Source organism: Berghia stephanieae, chromosome 6, assembly GCF_034508935.2.
Source record: "Berghia stephanieae isolate SIO BIC M18660-M18661 chromosome 6, UCSD_Bste_1.3, whole genome shotgun sequence".
In the NCBI taxonomy this organism is placed as follows: domain Eukaryota; kingdom Metazoa; phylum Mollusca; class Gastropoda; order Nudibranchia; family Aeolidiidae; genus Berghia; species Berghia stephanieae.
The window spans coordinates 40412398-40431786 of NC_088365.1; the positions used below are offsets into that span (position 1 = coordinate 40412398).

The 19389-nt window shown below is 40.0% G+C and overlaps 1 protein-coding gene across 4 annotated transcripts in view; it reads left to right on the forward strand.

Moving 5' to 3' along the window:
• The window catches only part of LOC144975029 (kelch-like protein 12), a 138274-nt gene that overhangs the window by 26146 nt on the left and 92739 nt on the right, over window positions 1-19389 (forward strand). For all 4 annotated transcript variants that reach the window (XM_078918675.1, XM_078918674.1, XM_078918676.1 and 1 more), the window contains 2 exons: window positions 1132-1285; window positions 18014-18231. In XM_078918675.1, the coding sequence (XP_078774801.1) occupies window positions 1132-1285; window positions 18014-18231 (372 nt within the window). The remainder of the gene's footprint in view (window positions 1-1131; window positions 1286-18013; window positions 18232-19389) is intronic.

The following is a 19389-nucleotide window of genomic DNA, read 5'->3' on the forward strand; positions in this document are numbered from 1 at the left end:
ATATTTTATTCTATCTCAAACTTACAGCCATAATCACAATTTCTCAGCTCTTTTTTAGATCATCACCATTGAAAATTCGTGCTTTCAGACTGCTGTATAGCATGTTAAGTTCTTTATTCAAAACATGTGGGTCTGCTTGTGCTGACTGGAAAAGACTGATGACACATGCCAATTCCTGAACAATAGGGATTGCAAATTGAAACAACAATTTCTTAACTTGATCAAGCAATATCTCCTTTAACAGTCTGGCTTTGAATTTACAAGCTTGTTGAGCATGTCATTCTGCTGAAGTGAAATATGATAATAATATATATTTTATAATATAACAATAATTCTCCCCAGTTAAGCAGCAAATTGTTCAATAGTTTCCTACTCACCAACCATCTTGTTGTCGACACTTTTGATTTGCTTGAGCTACAACTTGTTCAGTATCATGCTCTGTGTTTATTGTCTCAAACAGTTGCAAATATCAAGTCTCAGGAGATCACTGTGGGCATACAAACCAGTTTGTGATCTCTTGTTAAAGGCATGTTAGTATAAAAAGTGCTAGGGACTGGTATATGCATTTAAGCTGGGTACATTTTGGTGCTTTCCCCTTAATTCTTGTCCAAATACTGTTGTTGTTTCCCACCATAGCCAATGCCCCATCACTTGCAAAGCAAATGCAATGCCCAATTCTCAAACTTCTAAACCCCTTTCCGGTGTTTCAAAGAGTGATTGAGCATTTGTTTCGAGGACTGGTACCAGTCCAAGATATGCATACCGCTGTATCATTAATGAACACACAAAATGGTATACAAAGTTCCAAACTGGCTACTGTATTTAAATATCTTGCGTCAGTTACATATTGAAAAAGTGCCATTTTAATTTTGTGTCCACAATACCACTCTAGACATTATAAATATCGTTTAGTGTTCATTGAAAAATTATCGACCTGATATAACCACATGCCTTTAACAAGGAGGACTTTGGATAGTGATAGTGGTAGTAGCTTAGTATATGCATGTTGAATTATAATCCAAAATCTCCTTCCGGGTAATTTTTATTTAACTTGTATAAAATTTAGGCTCAACTGAAATTATTGAGTTATTTTGAATAATTTTTTACCCTTTTTTATTTACTTGTCTGTAGATGAAAGAGAAAGACAAATCAGTTATAGATCTACATGCCATTCCAAGCAATGTGATGGAAAGTCTGTTAGACTTTGTCTATACGGAAATTGTTGAGGTCAGCGTAGAAAATGTTCAAGAACTCCTTCCCGCTGCTTGCCTTCTACAACTTTCTGGTTTGTATGCATTCATGATTAGAGAGTAAAGAATCATGCCAAAAAATAACTTGAATAATACAAGTTCAAATTCCCACACCTTTTGGAACAAAATCTTGACTGAAATTGCAAAGGGATCAAGCAGATAAATTTTTTTTAGCACTGCAACTTAAAATCAGATGCTTGGTAATAATTACATCAGGAGAAATAGCCATGCAATTAAATATGTAAGCATGGGCTTTTTGATTCCAACATTCCCCAAGAACTTAGGTATGTTCAACTTCGGTTAATTTGTCTTGAAAATGTTGCTGTGTGTTCTCAGCAACAACTGAACTATTAGAAGACCTTTTGGTCAACTTCCTTCCAGCTTCACTCATTATGCTGGAAGGTTCAGTCAGACACCATGACAATAACTTTTTCAACTGAATCTCTGCCTGAGAGCCAATCGTCAACATACATATTCAGTGATAATTCTACTCTTCGCTCTGAGGTATAGTGTGATAAGTGATGACTCACTGTGGCGTTCAGTAAGAAAAGACCTGCCTTGTTACCAAAGGGCACTCTGGTAATTCGCATTATTTGAATAATATCGTCAACTTTCCAGAAAAATCTATGAATATCACATTCCTCTTGACGAACACTAATCTGTAGGAAAGCTTTTTCAATATCTCCACAAATGGCAATCTTGTGCCTTCTGAATCTAACGAGTATGTCACTTAAAAGTGACAATAAATTGGGCCCCATCTCCATATACTCATTCAGGGAAACACCATTCGGCCCTGTAGCCGAAGCATCAAAAACAGGTCGAATCTTGGGCATCAAACTTGAATTCTTTACAACTGGTCTGAGAGGTAAGTAGAACACTAAAGGGCCACAATCTTGTTCTACCGTAACCTCCTCTATGATGCCATCAGCTTCCATTGTTTCTAAACCTTTGTTATAGCCTTCTTGCAGGCTCTGATCTTTAGTAAACTTTTTCTTGAGACCATCAAACCTTTGCAAGGCTTCAATGGCATTAGACTGCAACAATGGTTTCTTCTTTTCTATCCAAGGCAAGCCAACCTCATACTTGCCTTCTATCTTTAAAATTGTGGTCTCAAAATTTTTCAATGTCTTGTTTACTGGGGTTGCATGATTCTTATGCTCACATTCCGGGTAATTTAAATCCCATAATCTTCTGAAATGTTTTCTCAGATAAATCATTTAGACAAATAAATTGTCTGCATGAAGCTGATTTTAGTTCACTTTGGGTTTTTTTTCAGGATAGTGATAATAGGCGTCTGAAAGCAGCCAAATACTGAAATGTGTCTTTTGTGCTTCTAGTCCGACAGACCCTGAACTAATTCTGTTGCGCGGGTGGTTGGATGGGAGCATCACCCTTGAATCATATACCTATGATGTTCGCATGGGTGTACGATCCGATAGTGATGTCGTTTCTTCTTCTCTTTACTAGCCTATCCTGCTTCTTTGGTTTGTGATTGTATTTTTGACAGGGGATATTTTTTTTTCTGTAAATCTTCTGCCTGTTTGTTCTTGGTTATTTATAATTTAGCTTATATCTTTAAGGTTTAATGATTTTTGATTTACATTGTTGTTTTTTTGTTTTTTTGTTTCAGCGGTCTCTCATATAACCTCATTTGTGTTGGAAGAGACCTAAAGCAATAAACAAACAAACAAAAATTCTGTTGCATTCCAATATTGATCCTGCCCAATCAATATATTTTAATTGATGTTGTGGGTCTCGCTAACATCACGAGAAAACTGACATTGCTTTGAGGGAAATATGAAAGCAGATCAGATGGGATCTTATGTTTGTGTAAATTTGCACTGATATGTTCTATTTATGTCAAAGTAACTCTTTCTTTCGCATTACCCTCAAGGTCAAAATCAATTACATACACATTCTTTGTTTGATAAGCAGAAACCCTTTGGAAAGAAAAATCAGCAATTTTTACATTTTACCCACTGACAAAGGAATGCTTCAATTTCTTCACTGCTTTGGTAGAAATGAAAGTCTCGTTCGACCGACTGTCAAAAAATATATTCATTTCCACCCCATTTACTTGTCACCAACAATGTTTGAAACACTGTCGTTTTTGTCTTAGATAGTCTGTTTTGACAAAAGGTCACATGAGAACATGAGTTTTATCATTAGTGTTATTGGTACGCGTTGTAGGAACATCTGTAAGTTGGGTAACACTACCCCTTTTATTTTTTCAAAATGTTTTATTGTGTTTGTTAATGCATATTTTGCACACTGAGTGACATTTTTTGGCAATGTGATCATGTCTGACTAAACAAAGACCGCTTTCTTTTATTTTTGTTTTAACAACATCAGTGTTCATCTTCAGCACAAAAACCAGTCGTGATAGAAACTCAAAGGTGGACGACGGAAACCGTGAAAAGGCTGCAGGGCTGTTTTGACTGCAAGATGTGGAGCGAATTAATGAGTGACAATGGAACAATAGACGAATGGACTGATGTGTTGACATGTTACATCAACTTTTGTTGTGATTTGTGCTTGGAAAGATAACAAGTTAGGATATTTGGAAACAATAAACCATGGATAAACAAGAGAAGACTGAGACTTGCGGGGCACTGCTGGAGACACAAGGAGGAGGTTGCAAGCAGTCTTGTGCTATGGGAACCACCTGAGCGAACCAGAAGCAGGGGCAGGCAGAATAAAACTTACATTGACTGTCTGCTAGATGACACAGGAATGGACAACACCCGGGAGCTGCGTACGCTTATGGAGGACAGGACAGAATGGCGAAGACTTGTGGCTCATGTTGGGCACCCCAAGGGACGGCCTTATTGACAAAATTGACATATTCAAAAAAATGACTTTGATGCTGACAAATTGAATAAGTTTTACTGCCAATTTGACACGCCCAGTAGCATAACTGGGTGGGGTTCCCTACCTCCACAGTGGGCAGGGAGGTACATACCATGTCTTCTATCCCCTTATATCTGTTTTCCAACATGCTTTTCTGTCTTTGTCTTGGTATGAGATTGCTTGGTTTTGTCCCGACCCTGGCCGGAGTCCTTGGCTGTGAGGGAAACAGTCAAATGCGTAGTTATTGTTTTGGGACATGATATTTTTTTCCTTGTAAATCATCTCTCTGTTATGTATTATTAACTTTGTTATTTTTAATGTATAATGAAATGTAAGCATTTGAGTGTATTCCTCTTTGTTGGATCTTGTGCTTGTGTCTGGGTGAGACTTACAGGTGATATCAGACTAAGTACATTGATGGTATGCTCTTGGAATCTACATCTGATCCTATTTGTTCCCAGTTCCCCTATGTCTTACTTTTTCTTGGGTGCCTTAATTGTAAATCTAGAACTTTTTACTATCCCATTTTCTTCCTTTTTACTGGCGCTGATATAACCTCAATGTGTTGCAAGCGCCGTAAAACCCTTAAAAACAAACAAACAAACAACCAGTAGCATAACATCATCGAACACAAACATCGCAACAACTGACACAACATCAACACTGGAAATCACACAAGACACAGTCACATGTGTTCTTAAATCTTGCAAAAAGAATAAAGCGCCAGGTCCCGATAGGATAAAAGGAGAAGTTTTGTCAAACTGCTGTGAACAACTCTCTTTTCCATTACAACAAATTTACCAACGATCAGTGGACGAGCAGATCATACCAATCAATGGAAAATGTCCACAATCATTTAGCAATGACTATCCCGCACAAATCTTTGGGCCTCTTTTTCGCTCACGAAGTGCCCAAATTCGCGACAAAATATGGGACGAAGCCGTTTGGTATATGCTATTTTAAAAAATTAATTACGACGCTGTTTATCGATGAATATGACTGAAAGTTGGCACACAGTTAGAAAAAAGGTCATTTTAGATTATGTCAAGCGACAAAACTCGTACGATTACCAGAAGACCGTTAAAAATAGATTTTTACTCTTTGGAGTAAAATATTTCTAAAACTACCGGGCGTGTAGGTTTTGTCGCTGACAAAGGTAATACATGAACATTTCTTCTTTTAGGTTGTAAAATTTCAAATGAATATGACGAGTACTTTTCCCGTATTTTTCAAAACACCATCCTAATTTGCTCTTCATTTGTAAAAGACAAAGCCATTTTGCCCCCCTACAGCCCGAATCACAAGTTCAAAACGATTTGGCACCAAACAGCGTCTGAGCGAGTCGTGGCAAAGCGCTTTCTGATTTGTTGACCTCGTTTTAAAGTTCATGACTAGTCAAAATGTCTGCGCGGTCTCACTGGCAGAGGGGTGTTTATCGTCTGCCATTGCGTTTGGGTTCAATAAACAGCTGATAATGTGACTGTTTAATTTACAAAATATTTAAGAAATTATAATGTTAAAAGTTTTCGATTGCAATATGATCTACAATCTCAGCAGGGCTTTAATTATTGTGTTCCAAGTCACTCTGTGTGTGTGTGTGTGCGTGTGTGTGTGTGTGTGTGTGTTTATATATAAGTTAGAACTCTTCTAATGTTTTCATCATTTTCTCTATCAAATTTGCCATAAAATGGCCAAATTTCAATCTTTTAATCCACTTATTACGCAAGATACAACCAAAGGTCGAAAAAAATGCCGAAAAAGCGTCCCATATTTTCGCGTTTTTTTCCTCTTTGCGGGTCATCCAAAAAAATGACACCTTTGAAACTGCATAACTTGTTTATTTATGAATGGAATTTCAAAATTCAAAAACATTTTTACTTAGTGGAGTTAGGGCTTTGATTTCAGACAAAAATTTTCCTCAAAAAGAGAAAAAAACATTTTTCATAGTCATTGCTAAATCATTCCCATCACTAAAAAGAACCCCCCTACACGCCTCAACGACTTCCGACCCATCGCATTAACTCCCATCGTGATGAAGTGTCTAGAACAAATAATGAACTGTGAGTTAGTCAATATAGCACACAATAAACGAATCATTGATACACACCAATTTGCCTACCAACACCAGCTCAGCACTGAAGATGCACTCCTTACATCAATTGACATGATTTCCACTCATCTTGATTGTTCACCTTCAAACTACTGCAGCAGCCTCTTATGGTTCACACTACTATGTTATGACGATCGACCCAATCAGCAAAGTCCGGACCGCATTCGTGCACCGTCGCGAACCCACCGGGTAGCATCATCACAACACACCTTTCGACTAGATGCTCTGCTGTCTCGGGTTCTTGTCCACAGCAGGGACAAATTGGACAGGTAGTAAGACCCCACCAATGTAACGCACTTGCCGTTGGGCAGCTCCTCGACCGAAGCCGATTTGCAGCCACCCAATGTCTCCTCTTACTGGTATCAAAGCCTGGCAACTTCTCACCAAGCTTAGAGGAGTGTAGGTCCCCGCCCCCACGAGGGGTTGAATTCGTCCAAACCGACTTCCATCCCGTATGTGCAGCTCTGTCCGTAGTCAGGGATTCTGCGTACAAGGGTTGCCGGGACTTATTTTGGCTTGAAACGGGGGCACCGTCCATTATGCGCATCAGAGAGGTATCCCCATTCCCTCTCTCTTTGATCTTACTCAGCCAGTTTCCCGTAATCGTCTCCCTTTGGACATCGGGGGGCTGGATCGCTGCCATTATCGGGCCCCATTCTCTAGGAGTTGTTGCTAGCATTCCTGACACTATGTGCATCGACTTGCGAAGTTTTACATCCACCTTCTCAACATTTCTGCTTCTACCCCACACTGGAGTGCAATACTCCGCGGTGGAATAGCATAGTGCCAAGGCGGACGTTCTCAGGAGCGCTTGGCTAGCACCCCAAGTCGATCCCGCCAGCTTCCTCAGAAGACTATTCCGCTTCTCTATCTTCCGGGCAACCCCTTCGAGATGCACCCGATAGGTAAGGCTGCGATCCAACGTCACCCCTAAGTATTTTGGATGCGGCTCATATGGGAGTGGCTGGTCCCCGACTAGGACATTCAGTCTGCGGGTGTGCCAAGCACTGCATAGGTGAAATGCAGTGGCCACGGTTTTTGAAGTGTTCATCTTCAGGTACCACTTGTCGAAGTAGGATTTGAGTCTGGTGACGTCCTCGCTGAGTACGCTCTCGAGACGGGTCCACACTTTACTCTGAGTAATGAGTGCCCAGTCGTCTGCGTATCCCAGCCTCAGGGAGGAAGTGTTCGGCATATTGCTAATGTAAACGTTAAACAACATTTGCACAAGTACCGACCCCTGAGGGACCCCATTCTTCACTTTCCTTACTTTGCTCGTGGCATCTCCCAGCGCGACGTGGAATTGGCTTTCCCCTAAGATCGAAGAGAACAACTTCAAGGTCTTTTTGCATCTTATGATTTTTGCAAGTTTGAGCATCAACCCTTCGCACCAGACCGTATCGTACGCCGCTGATAGGTCTATAAAGACAGCACCTGTTTGCTGTTTTCTCTCGAACCCTTTCTCTCGAACCCGTGCTCAGTTTGCTCTGTAAGGGCAATGACCTGCTCCGTGGTGCACCTCCCTTCCCTGAAGCCCGCCTGCTCGGGTGGCAGGGCAGCGTCTAGGACCGGCCCCCATCGGTTTAATAGAACACGCTCCAACAATTTGTAAAGACAGCTCAGCAGCGATATGGGTCTGTAACTGTCTGCCTCCTTCGCCGGTTATCCTGGCTTCAGGATGGCAACTATCTTCGCATGCTTCCACACTTGTGGAAGCTTTCCTTTTGCAAGGACGTCGGACATTGCCTCTGCCAGCCAGGCCTGTGCCCTGGGGCCAAGATGCGTCACCATATCGGGATATACACCATCTATCCCTGCTGTTTTGCCGTTCTTCACATCGCTAATGGCTGCACCCACTTCTCGGGGACTGAACGGGGCCGTTCAGTCCGACTCCTCCGCAGGTAACGAGTCCAAAATCGTACGGTACGCCTTGCGGACACCGCGCTCAAAAGCCTGATTAGGGACCCGTTTGCTACGGCTCTTAATGTTCTTGGCAATTGTGTCTGCCTCACACTCCGGTGCAGCCTTCGCGTAATTCCGATCTGGGTCCAATTTCTTTATCAAACGCCAAGCGTGGCGGCTAGAGTGTGTAAAGACGAGACTTTCCACGGTCTCCTGCCACCGTTGCTTCCTTCCCTCTGCCAGAGACTGAAGTAGTCTATCGGCTACGTCCTGGGACTGGGTCTGCTGGTACTCTCGGTACAGCTCTTCCGACTCTGCTGTCCAGCAAGGGGTGTAGAATTTCCGTTTGCCCCGTGGAATAGAGCGTTGAGCGCTCTTAACCAGTAGCCTGCTGAATCTGGTTATATTCTCGGACTTGGGAGGAATGGCAGGGCAAACCTGCTCGATATAGGAACTGAATTCCTCCCAGTCAGCCTTCCTGAAGTTCCATCTGCAAAGTGGGAGAGACTGCACCCTCGGTATTGTCACCCCAGCTGTGACAAGAACCGGCCTGTGCTGGCTATGCGGAAAGTCCCCGAGGACTGTTCGCTTCACCTGCAGCAGTTCACCGTTCGCGCCTTTCGTAACGAGGGTTAGGTCTGGAGTATACTCCTTCTTATGGCGGGTACCCCGGAAGGTATCCTTGGCTGTAGGATCGTACACTAGGTGTAGATCATTACAGTCCATCCATGAGCGGAGTTGTCTTCCTGCCTCGTTGCAGTCTCGGTAGCCCCATTCGTGATGGTGGCTATTAAAGTCTCCCAGGCAGATGGAAGGATGGCTGACCACCAGTACCGGTGGTGTAGTCCAAGTCGCTCTAGGTGGTTTGTAGATATTATGCAAACACAGTCCACCTACTTCCACGGAAATTCGGTTCACCCCATTGCTGTCCGTTACGCTCTCAATGACCCTTACCTTCGATGGCTCTTTAGCGTAAACGCTAACCCCTCCTTTGAGCCTCGAAGTGTCCTCACGTTGGACCACTGTATAGCCTGGGATCTGGAATCGGGAAGATTGCGCGCCTGAGTAAAGGTGGGTCTCCTGTAACAGGAGGATGTCTATGCTATGGGCGGCCAATAGCTTTGATAAAAGCTCATTTTTTGCCATACTCTGGCTCTCGACATTCAGGGACAATATTAGCGTCAGGTCGCTATCCCCGCCGTCGCATTTTCCGATCGGCAGGCCACGAATCGATTGTGTAGAGGGACGCTTGCTTTTTTATCGAACGTGCCAACGACCCTGGCGACACGAACGCGGTATTATCTGGCTAGGCGGCAGACCGCTTCGCCATTGACTGAATTGATTACAATTAATTAATTAATTACCGATTTGGAACCTTCATGAAGATAGTAGTGTGGTGCCCGGGATAGCGGCTGCTATTCGGGCACCGGGTTGGATCAAATTTAGTCACACACCGGGGCGAGCAGCTCATGTGGCTCGTTGGCTCGATACCTGGGATGGTCTCGTGATGGTCAACCGGGATTTAGACCTTTGCCCTCCCGTGTGGCTCAAACCCCCTCACCAGCTGCAAGGTAAAGATCCACGAGGGGGTCAAACCACTGCCATGTACTATACGCAGATTTCTCGTCAGCATTCAACGCTATGAATAAGGAAACACTCATCCAAAAACTCCATGCCCTGAACTATCCACTGTACATGATTGAGTGGTATCATAACTTCTTGGTGAACAGACCCCAAACTATCAAACTTTGTTCCAGTGTATTAGCGTCAAAATCCTTTCAAACGGATGTCCTCAAGGATGCGTAAGCTCTCCGCTGCTTTACATCTTATACACAAATGATTGCGTATCAGAGACACAGGGTTGCGACATCATTAAATATGCAGACGACACAGCAGTGCTTGGCCTCCATTCGTGGTGTGTCAACAACCAGTTAGAGTTAAATGTAACGAAGACGAAAGAGCAAATTTTTTACTCTCGACAAAGCAACATCCAGAAAACACATACAAAAATCCAAGACCAGACTGTAAAAACCGTTGACCATTTCAAATACGTCGGAATTACCATAGACAAAGACCTCCGGTTCACAACACATTCTGACATTATTCACAAAAAATGTGCCCAGCGCCTCTATATTCTAAGGAAACTACGACCGTTTGATGTCAGCACAAAGATGCTCAAACAAGTATACAATTCCCTGGTTTTAAGCGTCCTCACATACGGAATTTCAGTATGGTACGGAGCGTGCCGTATTAAACAAAGATGCAAACTCCAACGAATCATCAGGTAGGCATAAAAAATTATCAATATCAAACTCGACAGCCTTGATTCCATTTACAACAACGCTGTGGCAAACAAGGCGAGAAGCATCTTACAGCAATGTCACCACCCTCTCCGTCCAAAGTTCGAACTGCTGAAATCAGGTGCGCGGCACCGGGAAGCTAAATGTCATACCATCAGGCATAAGAACACATTCATCCCAACAGCCATCAAAGAAATCCAAAATACAATCTTAAGAACTAGATCCACTCCCGTCGGTAAAGTCACCTGTCCGATTGCAAAGCGGCAGAAAGCTGTTTCGAACAAATCATTTTCACAAACCCCAACAAAAGGGACTAACCTTTTGCCAGAATTTGCATCAAAAAAAAAGGAAAAGACCCATCTCAGATTGTCAACATTCCACAATGTTCACTGATAAAACAAAGCAACACTCGATTGGCAAGCGATATAAAGACTCAGAATCAAAGTCCAATGAAGAGAGTAAATAATTTAAGCTCGAAGGAAAGATTTAAAAGGCATGTAGTTAAACCCACTGCGGGGAAAATTAATTCAATTCAATTGGGAAACGGTGCCAACGAATCTAATAAAAAACAAACCGATATAAAATATTTGAACGATGAAAAAAAAGATAAAAGAACAACTGTTTATCCCAATGCCATGTCTCCTGCCGAATACAATGCGAATCTGAGCTTAAAGCCTCAGACTTCTTTACTGGAGAACTCTGTGTCTAAATGCTGATCAGATATCTTCGCCCAAAAGAAATTATTGTCCAAACCAAAGGATCACACCAGCCAATCAATGATCGACGAGTCCGGATATGACTCAATTATTGAACAAATGAAAATTGTATCAGAGAATAATCATACTTCTTCTTTGCCCGATGTAGACCAAAAGTCGAATGAAGCAGAATCTAACGAGAGTGAGATAAAATGTCTAGACTTATTGTGTCCGTTGTTGGATAAATTGGATGCCGGATGTAACGATCTGTTGCCCTAAGATAACCTCATCAAAGTACAGGAAGAAATGCTTTCAGTGACTGAGACGCATAAATCAAAACTCACTCCCGCAAAGAAAGATGACAAAGTTAAAAATAACAAGAAAATTACCAGATCTTTGCGTAAATCCAATACCAAAGCAAGCAGGCTAAGGCAGGTATCAAATTTGAGAGAAATTTTGCATAGTGCTAGCCTTGACAAGAGAGAGGTTTCAACTCAAATATCCTCACCTATCAAGTCGGTGGAAAAGAAAAATATGACAAGGAAAGTCCCAATTGGTAGTCGGAGGGCTCGATCACAAAAACGTGATTATGCAGCACTGAAAAAGGGCGTCAGATAACGATTACAAACAGCCAATTGATAGGAAGGTCAATTATAAAAGCAACAACACCAGTTCCACAGATTCTGAAAAAGAGAGTTAAAAAATCATGCACGAGTGATGGAGCACCAGCAATTTCCCAGAAGCACAAACAATCAAAAACTATTGACAATTTCAACTAATAAACACAGTTGTCCAAACCAAAAATTATTGATGATCAAACCTCCACCAGTTTCATCTATAAATTCTAATGATAAAAATGGATCTATCAAGATTAAACAGATATCAAACAAAGATGAGAATGGTGAAACGTGTAATGATAACAAATGTCTTCTGCGAAAATCGGTTCTGGACAACGTCGTTAGTCAATTGAATATAGGATCCTCGTTTCTCAAGAAGACCCCATCATCAGATTCAGAATGTCCGCCGATGACAAAGCCCAACGAATGCATAGGAGTCTCGAACCTGGCCATCGATGTCATTTGCAACTATGCCATTAACATCTCATCCGTCTTTCAGAACACTATCAGCCATTGCTGCAGGTCTATATCCAATGTCTAAAATTCTGAGTGTGTTTTTGGCGAACTTCAGGATTTGGCGTCACTCGTAAGCGGCGTTAGAGAGTAGGGCGTAATCTGCTTTAGGTTAACATTAAATAAATTCAGGGTCATTGCCAAATGTGACCCACGGCTCCCAACTGGTTTTATGTCGGTTTGAACCAGATGCTGATAAAAGAAAATTTCAAATTGAAATAATCAGATATATAAATGTGTAGCTTTTCGTATGTATAGAAATTATTGTCACCCTCCCCAAGAAATCATCATATGAACTAAATCCAAATCTTATATTATTTAGCTTCTAAACAATTCTGGCTTAAAACCGATTTCTTCTTCTTCTTCTTCTTCTTCTTCTTCTTCTTATTATTATTATTATTATTATTATTATTATTATTATTATTATTATTATTATTATTATTATTATTATTATTATTATTATTATTATTATTATTATTATTATATTATTTTATTATTATTATTATTATTATTATTATTATTATTATTATTATTATTATTATTATTATTATTATTATTATTATTATTATTATTATTATTATTATATTTATTATTATTATTATCATCATTACTATCAGAATTATTATCATCATTATTATATTACCACTATTTTAATTACTTTTTTTCCGCCTATTACAAGAGCTGTAACCGAACAATAATTGCCTATTTGGACAATAAAGATTATTATTATTATTATTATTATTATTATTATTATTATTATTATTATTATTATTATTATCATTATTATTATTATTATTATTATTATTGTTATTATTATTATTATTTTACAAAGGTCACTGGGGTGTCCTTTTGGCAAAAAACCAGAGCTGACAACCCCAGAAGGGCAAAAAGAGTACAATTGATGATAAAAAAGAGTAAGATTTGGGCAAAAAGAGTAAGATCTTAAAACGTAAGCGATTAAGTCATAGAATATCATACTTACATAATATTGGCACATCAAGCAGTTTCCGAGTCGATAAAACAGCAATGGGTAATGGTCTGTACAGCATTTGAAAACATGAATTTTGTTCCTTTTATCACAACATCTATTTAAAAACTACTTTCTATTTACACTATGTACAAAACACAAAGCACTTCAACTTTTAGATTATGGCTTGGCCAAGGAGGCAGCAGTGGCTGACTTAGCCTTGACCAACAGTTCTTTAGTCACAGGTTCTCTAAATGAGAAGCTTTTCTTACAAATCGCAAGTGATTCAAGCAGTTTGGTGGACATACTCTGACGGAAATCAGTCCTATTTCTTCTGACCATACTGAACAATCGTTCACATGAAGCATTTGAATGAAACACTGATAACACACCAAGCATACACCTGCTGAGCAGAGTAAACCTCTTCTCTCCTTCCTGAGTCTCCTCTTTTGCCATTCGAAACCAATACTTGTCTGCTGGTTCATTTTTCTCTATTTCAAAATTGCTTGCCTGCCATTGCCTGAATTCTCTGTTCAGCTTATCCATGTCTATCAGCTGGCAGTAATGACTTGAAATGGTCTACAAAATAGTGGATGTCAGTAAAGGATGTATTTTTCTTCTGAAGTGGGTCAGCCACAGATGCATGAATGAGCACTTTACTGTCCATATTGCATTTGGTCTACAGATATTCTATGGCTACTTGTGACTGACTTAAAAAATACCTTCTTTTCTTCCTGATTCAATTCCTTCTCCACAGCACTCCTGCATTTGAAACCTACGTCTATTTCAGCATCTGGGAGCAGATTTTTTTCACATCTAATTCAAATGCATCACTATCACCTACAGCTGATGGCATCAGGAAGCGGAGAGAGAGGTCTGTAATCACTGATTTGATGATAGATCTAACTGTGGATTAGAGGTTCTTCCTTTTGAAGCAAGGCATTAGCATTCTCCAGAACAGGAATCACATTCTCAATGAACAAGGTGTATGCCTTAACTTCAGATGAGAGGAGTTTCTTAAAGACGCCTTGGGCCTTCTGTTGCATTGATTTTGAACAATCATCTTCCGATATCTCCAGAAATCATGCAGAGAGCGGTTCCCATTGCTCAAGAAGGTGTGATGTACATGGGCCAAGAGACAGCCATCGCGTATTGACGTGTTTTAATATCTCATGGCTTTCACACCCAAGAATTTGTTGAAGTTCCTTTAATCTTGCCACTCTCTTCGCAGATTTATCAAGAAAAAAGTAAATATCAATTGATAGCTGATCCAACTTGTATGGAAGAGAATTTGCAGCTTTCAGTGCTGCAAGATTCAATCTATGGCACGGACAGCCCACAATGTTTATGCTTTCATTGATGGAATGTAAATGTGCAGCCACCCCCGATTTCTTTCCCACCATAACTGCAGCATTATCTACGCTAAAACTGATGCAATTGCCTAAATCAAGCCCATTGTCATCAATTACTTTCTTCACATGGGGGAAAATGTCCAATCCAGTACTGGTTGTAGACTTGAGAGTGTCCACTGACAAAATGTCACTAACAATATTTTCATTTTTAACATCTGCATAGCGCACAATGATTGGGTACAACGTTTGTTTTGTGTCATTACCTCCATCCGTGCTTAATGAATACACTCCAGTTTGAAGAAGATTTTCGATTGTTTGCTTCTTCTCATGTTCAGCCAAAGTGTGTATGATGGCAGTTGTCTTCGTCCTAGCACATTTGTAGTTTTTGAACTCAGCGACATTCAGATACATGGTGCGGAGCAAATCCCCAACATCGTCAGAGATGGCAATTGGAAGATCCTTTTGAATGATAAACTTAGTAAAAACTACCTCCGCATTGATTGTGCCGTGATCTTCATTCTTCTTCTTAAAGGAGGATAACAGGCTAGAAGAGCCAGAAGCTTTTTGAGCGGCAGCGTGCTTCTGAGTTGAAAAATGTCTCTTAATGTCATGCTTGCCACTTGCCTTAATAGAAAAATGAGAATTACAAATCAAGCAAAAGGCCATCGTCGCTCCTCTATCTGATTTGATAATTCCTTTGAAGTCCCTAGCATAGTCCTCTTTCCATGTTTGATCGTAGGAAATTTTCGATTTCTTCCGAGGTGGCTCAGCCATTGTGCCGTCGTAAATCTAATCTATTCACTTGATTTCTAGATTATCTAGATCTACTAGATTTATGGATCTCGAGCTAGATTTATCCAGAATATTATCTCAAATCTAGATCTTAACACACGCAAAAGCATAGAAATTTCCAACGCACAATAAAATCACAAATGTTACAAAGCTAGATCCACACAAACGAAATACAAAATATCCAGATCGGGAATCTAGCCAGACCTTGAGTCGAAGCAAACGCGAGCGCAACTGTTGAATCAAGCTCGGGCGCCGGATATTATGCTACTTTCACCGGGTGCCGGATATTAAGCTACTTTCAAATTTCGGTAAACCGACTACGCACGCGCGAGAGTTGAAATCAAGCTCGGGCGCCGATGTTACTTTCACTTCCGGTAACCGGTTACACACGCATTGCGTCAAAATTTGAAAGCCTTATCGCGACCGTACCGACACAATAAACATGTACAATATACGAAAAAGTCTTACAAGTGTACAATGGCCGAAAAAACGTAAGAATACGTATTTTTCACTTGAGGTTGGGAGCTCTGAAAAACACACAATTTTGACTCATTATCATTTGTCTTGGAGTTGCTCCCGAGTCAGTTTCAGGGTTGAATATTGCTATGGATTTTTGTTGGTCCTGAATGGCCGCTGGTTAACTCCCTGCTATACCAGAATGATACTGTCCTTAATCATGTGATTTCACGAAACTTTATGATCGTTTTCTCTTCACGATTTCTCCTTGTAGTAGTAGTAGTAGTATCGTTCGGCTACACTTCTATGTTCAAGGTATCAATCCAGGTTCGAAAGTCATCACATTTGTTGATGGTTTCAAATCCCCCTTCCAGTTTTGTCTCTGGGCAATCTAGTATGAGGTGGTTTGCATCTTGTGGTGCTTGGTTGCACTTTGGGTGTGTTGGTGATTCTTGAGCTCTGGATATCCATTTCTGTGTTGCATCCTCTCTCCTCAAGTGGGGTGGTGCTATAGCGCTCATGACTGGCAGCCATTGTGTTGGGGTTGATTTCAGGCATCCTTGTAGAAAAGGAAGAATTCTAAATCAGCCTCCTTTCCGCTGGATTGTCTTGCCCATAGTAAACACATGTCCGCTGGCGGGCGACTTATGATAAGTGGGGTGAGGATCAAACCGTAACTAGCATCATCTACATTTAGTGATTTCAACAACCTTTTGTTAGTCTGTATTTCGTCAAAAAGCATTCCAAAGCAAACTCACATTTTTAACGGAAGAGAATTCAACGTTCAATAAATTTTGTACATGGCCGAAAATGATTCTTTTTTTCTTCCGAAAAGATTTTGTAACATCTCCTTCACTGCTTTGTTTTGCATCTCCTTTGAGGATTGATTATAAATAGGTAAACTTTTCAATACCAGGCATACTGGTATTGTCTATGAGCGCGTAGAATTAAAAAAAAAAACGACTGCCACTTGGAAAGATCACTGTCAAATTTTCCGATTTCAATTTGGGAAGACACCCCCGACTGGACCCCAGAGATGTTGAAACGTTCAGTGTCTGGTGAAACGTTTACGCGTAGTGCTTGACTTTTGCTTTCTCCCAAGCTATTATGTCAATTGCTGAGTAAACGTAGGACGGCTTTGCTCAATATCTGTTTCTAACGTTTCTTACGAAATATTTAGTTCAATCATCTCCTGTGCAGAATTTAAGGAATTAAGAAGATTCTCAAAGATCTGCGCTCATTGGGTACCTAGGCAGTTGATTAGGAGCCTGTTCCAAGCCTCTCCGGCTAAGTGGGAGAGATGACAGCTTTCCCAGTAGAAAAATCACTGGAAATGAAACCTGGGTTCATCATATGAACCTGAGCCAAAGATCAAAAACTTCCAAACTGAGAAATAAGCTAGGAAACTTATGACAACTGTGTGTTGGAACAATAGAGATGTAATCCTCGTTGATGTCCTAGAAGGGAGTCAATCGCATCGTTTGGATGGACAACAACGTCCCACCCTCCTCACTGGACTTGGCACCTTCAGACTTTCATCATTTTGGTACACCGAAGGAGGCAATGAGAGGACATCGTTTTGAAGATGAGGAAGAAGCCAAGACAGCAGTGTAAAATTGGCTCTAAGTTCAGTTAACTCAGTTTTACGAGGATGGGATACATGCCCTTACAAAAAAGGTGGACTGTGGCTATCGAGAGAGGCAGAAACTATGTTGAAAAGTAGCATTCTACTTGGCAAATGCCAAACTTTAACTTCAGGTATGATGTATGGTAATGATTTAATTTGTTTTAAAGTAATAAGCAGAGTCTCGTTACCTTTTGACTAAGCCTCTTTACTTGGGCTGGGGACACTTTTTTCAGTTATGGAATGTTTTTTTAAATTTCTTTTTTTCAATTGTACTTTTTTTTCAAATTAATAAACACAATGTTTTATGATTTTATTTGGGAGGCCTTCCGAAAGCTCCTACATCCCCAGTATTCTTGTTTTTTATAATGTTCTAGTGAGGGGTTTGGGAGGGGGGAAACTTTGTTTTTTTTTTTTTTAAGTTTCCCCCCTCCCAAACCCCCTACTAGAACAAGAATACTGGGGATGTAGGAGCTTTCAGAAGGCCTTCCATTTATTTGTTTATATAACTGCAATTTGGCAATACATGAAGGTTATTCTCCTTTTGAAATGTTTAACAATATTCTCGTATTCTTTTTTGCCTAGGAGTTAAAAATGCTTGTTGTAGATTCTTGGAAAGGCAAATGGATGCCAGTAATTGTCTTGGAATCAAAATCTTTGCTGCCAACCATGGATGTACATCTTTGCTTCATGCAGCAGAAAGGTTTTCATTACGTCATTTTAATACTGTCATTGACAATGAAGAATACAAGACAATGCCTTTTGAGGAAGTTGAGACACTGATAATGAATGAGGATTTGCAAGTAAGCTATTTTGTTGGTGTTCTTTTTCAAATAATTTTAAAAGTTTTTCCTGATTTTATTATATATATATATACTGTAATTTCTCGATTTATAGTATTTTACAAAAGATACAAGACAAGTTTGTTTCCTCTAATAGTTCGATAGTGGTTGGCACAAAGACAAAAACATATACATATTTGGAAATTAGACAACTTTAGTTTTCTTTTGGGGTATAATTTATTGAATTTGTGTAGACTGTTAGTTGCAGATAAAAACCAGTCATTAGAATTCATACTTAAGTATTCTGTATTTCCACCGTTAGAATTGATCATTGCCACAACACTTTGCCTCATTGATGATGTCAGCCGATTGACTGTTTCTGCTGTTATAAGAGTCCAATTTATTTAGTCCTTCGAACAGTTTACCTAATTTTGTACCTCCTTCTTTGGGTTTTTGTTTGTGTGTGTTTTGTTTTTTGTTTTTGGGATGGGGGAGGGATGGGTAGCTTTTTTTTCCAAAAAGTCCCACAAATGTTCAAAGGGATTCATGTCACGTGACACAGCTGACCAAGTGTTCATCACCCTTACATTTGAATCGTTTAGGGAAGCAAATATTTGTTGAGCTCTATGTGCTGAAGTGTTATCAAACTGAAATATCACCACTTGATTATTCTGATTCCTTATAAACGGGATGACCATTGGTTCAAGAATATTGCTGATGTATAAGCCTGAGTTAAGTCTTTGACTGATATGTTTTAGATCAGTTTTTCTATCACCAATTCACTTCAAAAGTTTATTTTAGGCAATTGCCAATATGAAACATACATTAACATAGAATTTCCAATCAATTCAGGCTAAATCAATAATTAACCAAAGGAAACAAAAAAAAAAAAATTAAAAATTTATAATAATAATAATGATTACACTCACTTAACTATGTTGTAGTAGGAGTAAAGCTCGCATTCCGAATGACGCTTGCTGAGAATTATGTGATTTAGTCATAGTCAATGAGTATAGCTGCTCTCTTAACTATGTGGGCACCATGATATATAACACAAGCAAATCATTTGCTAGGAAACAAAATAAAATAGTATCAATCTGTTATGCTCCAAAGATAGTGCACACAAAGACTGACAGGGAAGACACTCATTGGTAGCCAATCAACAAGCTGTTTATTCAA